At 40.6% G+C, this 15,648-nt stretch overlaps 2 protein-coding genes across 3 annotated transcripts in view; one reads left to right on the forward strand and one right to left on the reverse strand.

Moving 5' to 3' along the window:
- Positions 1-298: 298 nt before the first annotated feature.
- LOC308089859 (von Willebrand factor A domain-containing protein 7-like) lies at positions 299-13,651 on the forward strand. Of its 2 annotated transcripts, XM_080434797.1 has the most exons (18): positions 299-353; positions 468-503; positions 1,161-1,366; positions 2,383-2,658; positions 3,419-3,512; positions 4,401-4,535; positions 4,623-4,809; positions 5,135-5,310; positions 6,803-6,918; positions 7,039-7,155; positions 7,614-7,710; positions 7,823-7,938; positions 8,281-8,413; positions 9,455-9,601; positions 10,031-10,123; positions 10,744-11,021; positions 12,014-12,307; positions 12,909-13,651. In XM_080434797.1, the coding sequence occupies exons 3-18, from the start codon at positions 1,172-1,174 to the stop codon at positions 13,374-13,376; spliced, it is 2,922 nt and encodes a 973-aa protein (XP_080290923.1). In that variant the 5' UTR covers positions 299-353; positions 468-503; positions 1,161-1,171; the 3' UTR covers positions 13,377-13,651. The 2 variants fall into 2 exon arrangements, with proteins under 2 accessions (XP_080290923.1, XP_080290924.1); XM_080434798.1 differs by lacking the exons at positions 299-353; positions 468-503 and having other exon boundaries at positions 1,221-1,366; positions 3,430-3,512.
- Positions 13,652-14,077: 426 nt separating this feature from the next.
- The window catches only part of coro6 (coronin 6), a 28,814-nt gene continuing 27,243 nt past the window's right edge, over positions 14,078-15,648 (reverse strand). The window contains exon 11 of the mRNA XM_080434812.1: positions 14,078-15,136. Within this exon, the coding sequence (XP_080290938.1) occupies positions 15,014-15,136 (123 nt within the window). The 3' untranslated portion in view covers positions 14,078-15,013. The remainder of the gene's footprint in view (positions 15,137-15,648) is intronic.

Consider the following 15,648-nt stretch of genomic DNA (forward strand, 5'->3'; position numbering starts at 1 on the left):
GTGTGTGTGTGTGTGTGTGTGTGTTAGTGTTAGTGACAACGGGCTAGAACAAGTGGTTGCTTATCTCGACTGCTTGTCTAAGTAGTGATCAGAAAGGAGTACAGAATGCGGAATATGAAACGTGAAGAAGTAAAATGTTTACAAACCAGTCTTGGCATAGTTTCGTTTTGATACCTCAGATGAGAGATTAACAATGGGTTTTAAGGGTGAACAAAAGTCTGATTGTTTTGTCAACATTGTCATAACTGACAACCCCAGCAGAGTGCTGACCCCGCCCTCCTGTAGTATAAAGCATCAGGGCCACTTCAGAGACATGACATACTGTATGCTCAGGACTGAGAATGAAATGAAAGGTACTGTACATGTTTTTGAAATTCAAATGTATCCTATAGATTCTATTACATAATAGCTCTTTTCTCACCATACGCCATACTAATAGCCCTAACTGTAACTATTTATTTTTGCAGCTACATAGAATCCAATTTGAATGTGAAGAAAAGAGGGTAGGTGAAAACGGCTATGCCTTATGATTATAATCGCCGTTCAGAATTTACTGTGTGTGTGTGTGTGTGTGTGTGTGCGCGCGCGTGCGTGTGTCACCTTCCCTGATGGCAACAGAGTGAACAGGTTGTTATGGGGGTGGGTGTGGTCTTTGATGGCCCTTAGGGAATCGAGATTTGCTGAGGCAGTGCTGGGTGTACAGCATATGTATGATGTACTGTATATACAGTACACACACACGCACGCACGCACGCACGCGCACCCGCGCAACCACGCACACATATTTCCTATTTCAGCCAATATGCATGCAATCACCATGCAGCTGATATGAATGAAAATTTTGTATATTAGCCTAGCTAATTTTATATTTATTTAACATTACACAAGTCTAACCATATTGACTTCACTAAAGTCCACATTTGCATACAGACATGTTGTATAGGCACATGATGTTAACAGGCATGCAAACAGCCCCGAGGTGAAAATGTTTTTTTTTTTTGGGTCAGGTGTCACACAATTGCCCTATTTGGATTCAAAACAGCTATTGTAGCTGAAAAGCTACAAGTTTGCGTGTCTGTGTTAATCTTGACCTGTTGTTCAAAAGGAAGCCGGCTGCTACGACAAAAACAAACACCTTTTCCATATTTATCCCACGACAGCAGGCTCAGGAATGAGGAACTCTCCAGGACTGGCAGTATTGGTTCTCCTGCTTCTGCAGACTGGAGGAGCTTTGGGGTTTGAGATCCTACCAGGGGACTCGGACTCCCTGAATCACCCAACCATCACTGAGAGGGCTATCTTAAATGCCACTCTACAGGTGTGCCAAAACCTTGCCCTAGCAGCAGGTAGACACTTCACTTTACCAGTAAGGATCCATTTGACTTTTTATGCTATAATGTTGATACCGGTATTTGGATGGTTTTTCAATACAATACATTTAAAAAATAAAGTGTGTGTGTGTGTGTGTGTGTGTGTGTGTGTGTGTGTGTGTGTGTGTGTGTGTGTGTGTGTGTGTGTGTGCAGTGGCGCGGGAAGGGGGGGGCTATGGGGGCTGCAGCCCCCCTGGTGATGGGAGCAGCCCCCCTGGTGATGGGAAGAAAAAAAAAAAAAAAGTTTTATTTTATTTTATTTTTTACAATATATATATATTTTATGGATCATAGCAGTCTGTTACGGTCATGGATGAACTTCAACCTGGTGTTTACACTGTCTTTCTGCCTTTTTGTGTGAGTCCCCCCCGACGCACAGCCCCCCTAGGTATTAAGGACTTCCCGCGCGCCTGTGTGTGTGTGTGTGTGTGTGTGTGTGTGTGTGTGTGTGTGTGTGTGTGTGTGTGTGTGTGTGTGTGTGTGTGTGTGTGTGTGTGTGTGTTAATTTCATCGACTAAAAACTATGATGAAAAATGTTCGTCGACTACCTTTTTTCACTGAAGAAAGCCAAATAAAAACTAAGCTATGAGGACTAAATATATTGAACATTTTGCCAACAAATAAGAACTAGACTAAAATGTTAGGGAGGGACTAGTGGAGAAGAGATCCAGTAGAACTAAAAGACAAGTCATTTTATGGGTGTTACGCAGATCTACAGATCTTGTAGATGGCCTATTTTCAGCATGCAACCAAGTGTAAAATCATGCATTAGGACGCCATCAAGGCCCGCCAAAATACATTTTAGTCGACAAAATCAACTGTAGGCTAGATTTAGTCGACTTAAATCTTATGATATTTAGTTGACTAAAACTAAAACTTTTCAGATGACTAAAATATGACTAAAATTAAATGAAATGTATTCAAAAGACTATGACTAAACTAAATTGAAATTTGCTTTCAAAATTAACACAGGTGTGTGTGTGTGTGTGCGTGCATATATGCGTGCGTGTAGCGACAACAGCCTTTTACAGCTGAAGCTGTCATTGTCGCCTGTTCCTCACCAAAGTCATCGAAGACCTTCCGCCAAGCCATTAAATTAATCAAGTGGCGAAATGTACGAGTGGACCTCCGCCACGCGCTCAATGAAAGCTATCATTTTGACGCTGAGAGTTTCACTGTCGGGAGGAGAATCATCACAAATGGTGTGTCTGCGGTCAAAGCCAACAACAAGCGAGGGAACTTTGAAGCGGCCAGGCAGATGCTGGGAGAAATCTTACACCCCTTACAGGTATTTCTCATATTGTTGCTGTTGGGTGGAAACCTTCTAGGCTATGTCCAAAACCGTTCCTTTTTTATTACTATTAATTAAAAATAGTGAAAATAGCCAAGCTACGCAAAGCCTAGCCATGGTTCACATGGTATGACAGTCATGTTTCAGGGCTACGCAAAGCCATGCGTTTTGAGTTTGTAGATCTTCTATTTTCACTACTTTTGTGGATAGGGCATTAATGTATTATTTATTTAAAGGTAGGGTAAGTGATTTTCTTTGGTTAAAATAAGTGTTAAATAGCTCTATATTCTGATAGTACTCATTGCTATAGAGTGTTTGTTCAGTAAAAGGAGTCTCCTTGTCTCTCCAGCTCTTTATAAAACAGAAAATGAATTTTTGTTTTGTTGGAAAATTGGAACTGGAACACTATAAAAATGAAGCTTAAAAATGGGTACTTTCTCCTGATTGGCTGAGATTTTGACACCTACTGGAAAATGTATTTTCTTTTTATTAAAGAGCTGGAGAGACGGGGAGACTCCTGTTACTGAACAAACACTCTATAGCAATGATTACTATCAGAATATAGTGCTTTAACCTTTTAACAAAATACTTTTTGTTTTAACCAAAAAATATCACTTACCCTACCTTTAAGTTGAAATATGGAGATACAAGGTTTCTGCCCGACAGCAACGATATACTGTAGCAATGATTTTATGTTTGACAAGTCATTTTTGCCAATTAACCATGGTGTAATTTGTTTTCCTCTGCTGATCTGAAGGACTTCTACAGTCACTCTAACTGGGTGGAACTGGGCTACAAACTCCCCAACTCCAACCTAATCAGATCTGACACCAGTATTGGCAACATTGCAGGTACCAGGATCAGTAGAATTCTTCCGACGCGTTTTCTCAAAACGCGTCGCTTCATGCCATGTTTCGAGCTTGCGGATCTACTAATTTTGAGGCTTTTGTCTGACGCTGTAGTATGATCAAGTGGGGTGTTCATTTAAGAAAAAACACGAAAATGTAAAATATGGAGATAAGAGGTTTCTGCCTGACAGCAACGATATGAAAAGGAGGAAGGACATGCACATGCAAAGGTGTAATATTACAAGCGAGAACATCAATAGAAACTAGAAAAAGTGTTCCTCGGAGCACAGGTATTGTGGGCCGGCAATGTTCAGAATTTTCATTCATTAGCTACAGTATAGAGGTGAGTGAAATCGCTGAGTTCAAGATTCGAGGCATTTTGTTAAAACAGACCACTCCCTTTAGAACTATAGAGATACTGTGTACGGATTTGCGTGATGTTTGGACAAAATCAGTGTTTCGCAAAAATCGGCCTCCTGGTGGCCGATGTGAAAAATTTGGGGCAGAGGTTTATGGACACAGGACTGACGGACAGGGTGCAGGGTACAGAATTACTGTATAATACACTATGATCCTTGCAAAAGAAAAGTGTGTCAGGCAATTATGATGTATTAGGATACTTAACTTTGTAAGTAATTATAAAATGCTTTATAATATGTTATTGTTATGAAGCATTATGAATATTTACGAGTGTTTACAACTATAATGTTACAGTGTTATAATGGATCATAATGTTTAAAATGGGCTTCATAGAAAGTGTTACCCAGGGATCAGTATTGTCTTTCTATCTTGAGAAACAGAAAACATCAGATACTCAGATAGTATATTGCGCAATTGTGGTGATAATTTGCCATTTGTGCAAAAATAATTTGTGGAACTACTTTTCTACAGATGAGAACAGGGCAACCTGCCGGAACTGTGATGGAGATGACTGTAGGAACAATATTTTGGAAGACATTATACAGGAGAAAGTACTGACCTCAGGATACTTTGGCATTGTGCCCTTCTTCTCAACCAAACCAAAAGGTAAGATACTCAATACAGTCACCTGTATTTAAAGGCATTTTAAAGCATTTCATGACTTATTATGTTCTCAAATCTAACGGCGAACAGGGAAATGCAGCCACGGAGGCCCCGTCGACCGGACAAGTGGGATTGAGCCAGAAGGTGGGATCAACAAGGACAAAAGGACCGCCAGCCATGGTCATCTCCATTCTGAAGCAGCAAATCTGGCAATAGCTGCTACCAGAGAGCTACTGGAGGACATTCACGCAGCAGCCGGACACACAGACTTCCTACAGTAAGGAATCTAATAAGTGCACATAATGTAGCGCTCTATGAAGTTAAAGGAGTAGTTCACTCAAAAGATTACTTATTTTCTACAAGCTCAAAATGCGGCGCATAGCGTCAAAAGTTTAAACAACTTGAATAAAAATGCTACTTCTCCCCCACCATCACCAAATATCTTCGCTACAAGCTCTACAAGCTCAAAACGCAGCGCGTAGCGACACTTTTTGAGCTTGTAGATCTGCTATCTTTTGGCAAATGTTCCCCCCAGAATTGGCAAGCTGGGGTTCAAGTGAAAAAGGTGTTTTCATTTCTCTTTCTCTCGCCCCTTCTGTCAGGTTGATGGGGATCTCCAAGGGATCTAATAAAGCTCTCTGTTTTGTGATCGACACCACGCCAAGCATGAGGGATGAAATTGAGGCGGTAAAGACAGTGACGTCATCTCTTATTGACAGTAAAGTTGGAACACAGGACGAGCCCTCATTGTACATCCTAGTTCCTTTTCGAGATCCAGGTAGGATCTTTAAAGGGATATTTCACTTTAAAAAAAACTTTGGGTCATTTTATCGTCTACTCAGGCTTTTGTGAGCCCCCCAGAACGTTTTTAAGTTGCTTGATTTAGTATTTAGATAATTGTCTCCGCCAGAGGTGGAGAGTATGTTTTCGTTCTTGTCCTTCCGTGTGTGTCCCCGTCTCAGCCAAGCTAACAGTGGTCAAGCTTCACGTGACACGTGACAATATGTTGTCACCAATGCTTTTGATTGGCTAGCGAGACGCATGACGAAATAAAAACCTATAAATAGGTGTGTCACTTCAAAAAATGATTTACATTTTTCTCTCGCCCCTGTAAAATGTAAAAAAATGATTTACATTTTTTGAAGTGAGCTTCCATCAGCCAAGCTAACATTGGTCACGTGACACGTGACAATATGTAATATAAATAGGTAAGACAGGATTAATCAGGAACAGTACTGGCGGAGACCTGTGCTCCGAGGAGCACATTTTCTAGTTAGATAATCATTTTATCAGACACGCCCCCTTCCTATACAAACCCAATATAACTTCAAACTCCATTTTTAACCTGTTAGATTCATCAAAAACACCCGTCCTTGGTTCTGCTGACTCACCCTGCCCTCCTAATACGTGAGGGGGCCGTGTTTTTTCGATTACTTTTTTCATTTATTTTATTTAATTTTTTTATTGTATTTAATTTTTTTTCATTTTTCCAAAAAAATATAAAAAATAAATGAAAAAAGTTATCGAAAAAACACGGCCTCGCGTATTAGGGGGGCAGGGTGAGTCACCAGAACCAAGGACTGGTGTTTTTGATGAATCTAACATGTTAAAAATGGAGTTTGAAGTTATAATGGGTTTGTATAGGAAGGGGGCGTGTCTGATAAAATGAATATCAAATATCTAAATACTGAATCATGCAACTTAAAAACGGTCTGGGGGGCTCACAAAAGCCTGAGTAGACGATAAAATGACCAAAAGTGTTTTGGAAAGTGAAATATCCATTTAAGTCATAGTTGGAGCTGTATGTTGTCTCTCTTTGTGGTCGTGAACCCAAGGAATGTGTGTGCTGATGAATGAATTATAAAAGGCTTTTTTAAAGGAATAGTTCAGCCAAATAAATGTATTCAATGAAATGATTAAAGAAAAGTAGTTTAACAGCAACACTTTGTAGCAGTTTTCTCCAAAACAACTTAGGTCAACTTTCAATTCCAAAATGGGTAAACAATGAAATCAATGTTTGTCTTCAGAATAATGGAATTATGCTGCACAAGCTGTATGCAGTAATTCTATGGTAATTTTTGCCAAAAAAAAAAGTTTGAGACGGTTTACTTTAAATTCCAGTGTGAGTGTTGTTCTTTGCAATACTGTATGTATTAAATTCCAATTAGCATTCAATTGTCCTCATAATACACCTCATAATCCACGCCTCAAAGGTTTAAACAACTTGAATTAAAATGCTACTTACTTTTCTCCCCCACTTTGAACGTTAGACTTTGGGCCACTGATGAGGACAACGGATCCAAACATCTTCAAAACTCTCATTAATGCACTGACGCTACAAGGAGGGAACAATGATTCAGCTGAGATGAGTCTTTCAGGGCTTCAGGTAGAGTGGTGTGGACTGCTTCACTGTTTGTTGTGCAGCTTTTATTTATACGAACCATGGCCAAACTGAAGCTGCTCCTTACTATACCCTGTATTCTCTATTCTGTTCATCTGTGTACAGCTGGCTTTGACCGGGGCCCCTCCCAATTCTGAGATCTTCCTCTTTACTGATGCCACCGCTAAGGACAGCCACCTGAAGAGCACTGTGACAGCGTTGATTGAGCGCACCAAGACAGTGGTGTGTGGCAGAAACCTCCTGTCTCCATATTTTAACTTTTTGTGTTTTTTCGTAAAATAATAACCTACTTGATCTTACTACAGCGTCACTCAAAAGTCTCAGATCAGAAGCTTGAAACGCGCCGCAAAGCAATGCGTTATTAGCTTGTCAATCTGCTACTTTTGCTGTTTTTGAATTTAAATCCTGAAAAGAAACATATGAGGTTTCCAGACCTGCCAACATTGTGATTTTCTGTTGAGTACCAAGAGCAAATCATCGGTGGCCAAATACCTAACATTTTGGTGGCTCTTAATTGGCACGAAAAAGCTTGAGAACTACTGATTTAGAAGGCATTCGTAGAATCGGCCTCAGGTGTCTCAATGTCACATCATCTCAATGTGACGGCTCTCTTTTAATATGTTAAAAGAGAGCCGTCACATTAAGTTGATTCTTAAATCTACATGAATAATTGCATGCAGGTGAACTTCATGCTAACCGGCGTGTTTGGGCTCCGTCGTCGGAGACGGTCTGACAACGGCGTACAGATGGCTCACATGATCCGGACAGGAACCTCAGGTACTATGTGTAAATATGTAGATCATTTGTTTGTTTTCTATGGAAATAACAATACGATAGAACTTTACTTCTGTAAACCTGTGATGTGACAATAAAGCTGATTCTGATTCAGGTGCCCAGATCTACAGAGACCTGGCTCAGGCTTCTGGGGGACATGCTATAGAAGTCACCAAGAGTGAGCTGCTAGAGGCCACCAGCATCATCACAGAGTCCTCTGCTTCCTCTCTGGTACTGTAATCTTCAAAATAATCTGACGGCAACACCATTATTCTTTAAATGTAAAAGAAAACGTAATATCGCCAACAGTGTTTGAGTGTTAAACTATTCTCAAGTCATGACCATCAGCATAATTACCACTGATAAATCAACACTTATTGTTCTTAATGAATGTTTGCTGTAAATTAAAGCTGCACTGTGCAAGATATTCAAGCAGAAATATAGGTTTTTAAAATCACATGGGATTTTTTAGAATATAGTGGTGCCAGTATCAAAACAGTTACACAGTTACCTCTCACTGCCACTTTTAGTGCTAGGAATAGATTCATCGTTTTTGTTTCTACACTACTGTAGGTGACCCTTCTGCAAGCTGCTAGAACCCCAGGAAGGCCAGATAATTTCACCTTCTCAGTAGATGAATCAGTTACAAACCTAATCATCTACATCACAGGACGCTCCATGAGTTTCACTCTCATAAACCCATCAGGTAAAACCACTTTTGAAAACTGATGACTGCATTCTGTGCTTAGAAAGTAATGTGAAAGGACTACCACATTGTGTCCTTCTACTGTTTAATCTTTGCCTACAGTATATATAAATAGTTTGGTAATGTTACTTCCTTCAAAGGTGTTACCATTCATTCTATTAAGGTTGTAGTGGTCCATTCAGTTCTATTCAGGTTGACAGATTTGTCAGACACATCTACAACCTCATATGGCTTGTAGATCATATGACGGTGTACAGGACTGATAATGATGCATCTCTTAGAAATATTACTGAAAGGTTCACATTAACAGGACCATACAACACATCAAATTTGAAAATGGCAGAAAGTTAATCTGAGTAAGGAACACTTGTATACTACTGTATCTGTAGTGCTTTACATAGTAGTACAGTACCTTCAGCCTTATAGGGCTTAAAGGACCACTTCTCCAATTTTCAATCTATCTTCATATAATTGGTCTTCACTAATGCTCATTATAATATGGTACCATTTTTGTCTACTCCATCTGTGTGGAGGAGGCCTACCAGTAACATCATCAATGGGGAATCCAAGCCAATAGAAACTATAAGCTTTCTATTTCTGGAAAGTTAGCATGCTATAATAGAAGCCATTGTTCTCGCATTAGTTACAAAATGAAATACATTTATTTTGAATATTTTTTTAAATAATCAAACGTGGCCTACCGATGGCCATAGACCGAGTAGACAAAAATAGTACCATATTAAAATGAGCATTAGTGAGGAACAATTATATGAACATTTTTTTACACTGGCTATTCAAAAATAGCAGATCTACAAGCTCAGAGCTGTTTTGAACGTTTTTGAAAAATCTTGAAAGTGTTTGAATAATTTTGAATTATGAAGAAGTTTGAGAACTACTGATTACGAAGGTATTTGTAGAATCGGCCTCAGGTCTTAATGGACTAAGCGTTAATGAAGCACTTAACTTAAGGTGCAGTGGAAAAGGTCAGTTCTTTGCTGTCACTTACTGCACTCTGTTGGTTTCCAATGCGTGTGTTCACAGGAGTGTCTCAGAGCAGCGCTGATACCACAGGACCGCTGGGTTCCATCCAGGCTGTAGGAAACTTCAGAACCATGCGGCTAAACAAATATGTGGGATCATGGGAAATACGAATGGTGTCCACACAGCCCTACAGTCTGAAGGTCATAGGTGACGTGACTAGGCTTTTACCCATTTTGTCATCTTGAGAACTTAATAAATAAGCAGCAGGGCATCCTTTTCACTGAAGGAATGTTAGTGAGCTAGCTGTTACGCACTGTGGTTTTTGCTTCTAAACAGCCAATTATAATTATATAATAAAAAAAAAATTGTACATAGTATTATATTATTTCACTGACTGATATTTCTTGAATAGATATAAATGTATGAATAAAAATAAATATCACTCAGTGAAATCATACTATGCAAGAAACGTTTTGGAGGCAGATTTTTTCCTCAAGGATTTGAAGTGAGCCTCCATGCTGTATCAGTATTTTCCAAAGTTATAAAAGACTCCCACACACTGTCTCTCTATGTTTAATTCTCCTATTCACCTGTCACAAGCACTTAATGTTTTCATGTATAACTTTTTATTTTCAGGTCAGAGTGACATTGACTTCCTGTTTGACTTTGTGGAATTGGCCCAGAGCACTTTCAAAGGATATGATGTTCTAGAGACCCGTCCCAGAGCTGGTAAAATATTTTATATTTTTAGAAAGATATATATATATTTTCTTTAAATCACATTGGTTTTACCTCCAAAAGGAGAAAGCTGAGTCGCAATCAAAAGATTGTTTTTTTGTTTAGTTTTTGGTGTCACTTTTTAAACTTAGTATCACATAACTTGCTGTGAAAAATCTAAGGATGGTGATGTCTGTCTATCTATCTGTCTGTCCATCCATCCACCCGTTCAATGCTTTACTCCTAAATGACATCTCATAAACTACATGGATTTTGCTGTACATCTTACACCCTATCGATTTTGATGACTCCATGGCCTTTCCTTTAGCGCCACCATTAGGCCAAGATTTCCAAATTGCACACAATATATTTCATAGTGTAATGGGTGGATTGCTATGGAACTTGTACATTCATGATCCTTGGAGAATAAACCCAACATATTTTGGTGACACTATGTGTCTTCAACGCCGACTAAAAGGCACTTTGTAGCTTTCCTTGGTAAATGTTGGTGCTTTATTTCATTTTGCTCTAAAGCCTTTGCTGTTTACAGTATTTTTAGACTATTTTTCTTACCCTTAGAAATTGACTGGATGATACAGCTTATCCATGTTTGTTTTCATTTGCCATTGAAGGTGTTAATGGTTCATTGTTGGTGACGGTCACGGGGAGTGACTCAGCAGCGGTTACGGGGGTGTCTCTGGTGGAAACTTCAGGGGCAGGAGAGGTTAGCGGCAGCGTGACGTTACAGGAGGATGGAGACTACTTAGTCCAGGTGGACAGGGTCCCATCAACAGAGTTTGTGGTGCGCGTGAAGGGGAGGCTGGACAGCAGCAGAGAGTCCAGAGCGTCAGATGTTGACTTCCAAAGACAGTCTGCCACCAACTTAAAGGCTTCCAGCCTGACTGTCATGGTGAGTACCTGCCATGACTCTATAAACCAGTGTTTCTTTCATGTCAATGAGAAAAGTAAAATGTATTTGGTCAATGAGGGATACTGACATGATTCTATCATCATGTCAGTATCATGGCCAGTATCATGTCAATATCATGGTCAGTATCTTGTCAGTATCATGGTCAGTATCATGTCAGTATCATGTGAGTATCATGGTCAGTATCATGTCAGTATCGTGGTCAGTATCATGTCAGTATCATGTGAGTATCATGGTCAGTATCTTGTCAGTATCATGGTCAGTATCATGTCAGTATCATGTGAGTATCGTGGTCAGTATCATGTCAGTATCATGGTCAGTATCATGGTCAGTATCATGGTCAGTATCATGTCAGTATCATGTCAGTATCATGTGAGTATCGTGGTCAGTATCATGTCAGTATCATGGTCAGTATCATGTCAGTATCATGTGAGTATCATGGTCAGTATCATGTCAGTATCATGGTCAGTATCATGTCAGTATCATGTCAGTATAATGGTCAGTATCATGTCAGTATCATGTCAGTATCATGTCAGTATCATGGTCAGTATCATGGTCAGTATCATGGTCAGTATCATGTCAGTATCATGGTCAGTATCATGTCAGTATCATGGCCAGTATCATGGTCAGTAACACTAGCGTAAACTCTATATGCATTCAAAAGATATTTCTTCCAGCAAATCTCTTTTGTTATTGGTAAAGAATTAGCTACAGTATTAACATGTGGCCAAATAAGATGTACAGCGTCACCACATGCACACAAGCAGACCGCCTGTATAGTGATGCTTCACCACTTAACATTAAATTGTGATTTGCTTCATTCACAAACAGCACACATAATAACATAAGCTAACTATGGATAGCTGAAGATTGGACAGGGAGGCCACGATATCGTTACTAGATTCAATATCCTGTTTGAAAAGTGCTTAATCACAACTCACAGTAATTGTTTTATCATTCCTCCATACATTTAGGCTGATTCAGATGGCATCTTAGAGCCAGGAACTCCGTTCCTGGTCCCTTTCACTGTGGCGACTAACGGCACAGGGGGAAACGTCACCATCCGAGCCACCAATGACCGTGGGTTTAACTCCACTTCACCAACCAGCATCCTCCTTACAAATAGAGGCAGTGCAAATGGTACAGTGACCCTCATGGCCCCTCTTAATACACCATCTGGAAGTGACGTCACCTTAACCATTGAGGCTGAGGCTCCAGGGGGCACAGATACCAACTATGCTGTGTTGCTTATTTCCATCGTTAACACGGTAAGTCTCCCAAAGAGTGACATTACAGTAGTATAAACTATCTCCATTTAACCAGTTTCAACCTGGCATCCCTATTTTGTGCCTGTCCTTATAGCTTAAATAAATAAATACAAATCTACATTTTTCTGAAGATCTAAAAGCTCACAGCGCATCACAATACGACACATTGTAAGCTTTTAGATGTGCTATTTTTGTGCAACATTGTTGCTTAAGTGGCTTAAGTGATTTAACGCTGAATTCACACAGTGGTAATTCGCTGCCGCTTTCTAAGAAAGCAGCGAGGTTCAATGCATTGTATGGAGAGGATTGATCACCACTTAAAACCGGTAAAACTTTGCAGATTTTGCGAGACAGAACATCAGCCCAACCAGAAGTGCACTGTGCTCTGAAGTGGATGTGTACTATTTATTCACAGTCAATACTACTCATATCTCCCTGCCCATTTCATTGCAATTTGCAATAAAGCAGAGCGATAGAAATCGCTGCCGCTGCTGGTGTGAATTCAGCATAACTGTGCTGAAAACACTGTTGTATAATCTGCTGATGGACTGTATAGAACGACTGACTGATGGCTTCATGTTTCCTTCTCCTCATACCTTAGGTGACCGATTTCACTCGGCCAGTGTGTCAGCTGGCCGCCCTGCAGTCTGAATGTTCTGAGTCAAACTGCAGTTCGTCTACGTGGCGACTCTCTGCCAGCATTAGCGACGGGCCTCAGGGCACGGGTGTCGAGCGTGTCAACCTTAAGCAGGGCAACGGAACCCTGAACACCAGTGTGGCAGTGAGCGTAGTAGACAACCAGAATGTAACCCTGGTGTCCTACAGCGCTTCCTGCTGTTCACCCGATGTAGAGCTGCAGGTTGTGGACGAAGTGGGCAACGTGGGCTCCTGTTTTTACACTGCCAGGGAAACGGCCACGACCGAGGCCCCCACTACCACCAGCTCATTACCGCACCCTGTCAGTCCGGCTGCTCTAGCTATGGCTACTAGAGCCTCTCAGCCCTCCTATCTTTGCCTCAATATGGCTATCACACTCACACTGATACTGGCTCCCCTACTAGCCCCCTAGTGGCCAACTGAGCGTGTGAATGTCAGTTATCACGAAGGGATTTTCTGAAGTGTATCAATAACGATAACGATAATGTGTGTGTAAGTAATCGACTGCACGCACATATTTTACGATTACACACTTGCCTGGAAGGGGAAAATTCTGGGTTTTGTTCCAAAGTTAACCGTTAACATAACCTTTTATTTTAAAGATAATCTTGTGAAATCCATCATACTGTAATAATGCTTCCAAATGTTGATATGTGGTTGATTGATAAATATATTTATGTTATGCTTTCACTGTGTGTGTGTGTGTGTGTGTGTGTGTGTGTGTGTGTGTGTGTGTGTGTGTGTGTGTGTGTGTGTGTGTGTGTGTGTGTGTGTGTGTGTGTGTGTGTGTGTGTGTGGTTACAGTACATATTATGTGCTCCAAGCCTTCGATAACAATTGTGGCATTTCCATTTCCATCCTATAACTCAAGGAGTGCATTGCTTGCTGATTAACCACTTGAACCTTTGTGTCCCTATATGGGCATGTCATAATAGGCGAACAATCGCCAAAAATAGGCAAGAGTCTTGAAAATAGCTGAAAATAGATCTACAAACTCACGAGAGATTTGGTGTAGAGGGAAAAAAAGGGGGAAAGTATTGCCTGCAGGGAAATAAGGAAATGGAAAATATCAATGATCAAACCAAGAGGATGAACGAGGCAAATCTTTTTAAAAAAGGTTGTTTTTTTATTTACTGTATTACTGATGTCCTCACGTGTCTCATCTATATCCCTTTACAGAACACACAAAACTTTTCACTTTTTTTGGTTTTCACATTTGATATAAGTTCTTTTTTTTCCTTTTTTGCTTTGTCACTATTTACATTTTGAAACGTTTGTCAGAGACTCAGAGAAATGCATTTTATGATGTTGGTCAGTGATAGTCAGATAAGGGGGTGGGGCAGGGTTCGTGTGTGTATGAAGGTGAGTCTGGATATTCGCGAGTCTGGATTTGCATGTGCGTGCGTGCGTGCGTGAGTGAGTGCGTGAGTGAGTGCGTGCGTGCGTGTGTGCGTGTGTGCGTTTGGTGGAGGTGCACGTATATTTATAGCGTTATGGCTCAGAGAGTTTATATTAGGAACCAAATTTCTGAATTCGTTGAAGACATTCTTTCTATAACAAGACAACTGATCAATATACAATGTACACAGTAAAATCCCCAGTGTTCATTTAGCTATTTGTAACTCTGAGAGTGTTCAAGTTAAATGAACTCTATGGACTTTACTGTGTATGGTATATTACCAACTTGCAAGAATTATCATCCATCTTCCTCTCTCGCTACCCTTCTTGCCCATTTCTGAAGACTTTACCACTTATTATTATTTATTTATCACTTATAAGGTATCAATCAATATCTTTGAATGGGAAGTTCAGCCATAACGTCATAGAGTTGCCACAGGGGCCGGATGGTTAGAGTTTACAAGGCAGTATAGCAGACTTATTGAATGTGAATGCAGGGCCAATGGTTCCTGACAAAAATATGAATATACCGTAATTCAGATCAGGTCTTTAGCAGGTGTGTGTGTGTGTGTGTGTGTGTGTGTGTGTGTGTGTGTGTGTGTGCGTATGCGTGTGTGCGTGCGTGTGCGCATGTGGGAGGGTGTGTGCATGTCATTCAGTGCCATTGGTGTACTGGGAGAGCTTATTCTCCAGGTCACAGATTCTCTTCTCCTGAGACAAAACTGTGGCCTTCAGATTCTGTATCTCCTCCAGCAACCTCTCAATCAGCTGAGGCTGGAGAGGAGAAGATAGGAGAGGAAAGGATGGGAGGAAAGGATGGGAGGAGAGATGGGGAGTGGAAAAGACAGGAGAGGATAGGAGAGGAGGTGACAAGGAGGTGAGAGGAGAGGAGAGGACAAGAGGAGGGCAGAGGAGATGACGAGAGGAGGTGAGAGGAGAGGAAAGAAGAGGAGAGGAGGGAGAATAGACAAGAAGATGGGAGATGAGAAGAAAGGAGATGTGAAGGAGGAAGGGAGAACCAGAAGGACAGTTGAGAAGTTTGAGGTAGAAAGGTTAGAGAACGTGTAAGACAAGGCAAGAGGAGCCAGGTAGAGGTACAGGACAGGTGAGAAGGAAATTAGAAAAATAGCAGTAGAAGAAAATAAATAAGAAGGGAAGGAACAAAGGCAGGACAAAAGAACAAAAGAGGAAAGGACAGGTCAAGGATAAATCAAACCAGGAAGGAGCTTGAAGCAAAGCTTTAGGATAAAGTAAACAGGTACAAAAAGAGGAGAGATAAACAGAAA

This window comes from Gymnoscopelus braueri (genome assembly GCF_963280865.1).
Source record: "Gymnoscopelus braueri genome assembly, chromosome: 8".
Taxonomy (NCBI): Eukaryota; Metazoa; Chordata; class Actinopteri; order Myctophiformes; family Myctophidae; genus Gymnoscopelus; species Gymnoscopelus braueri.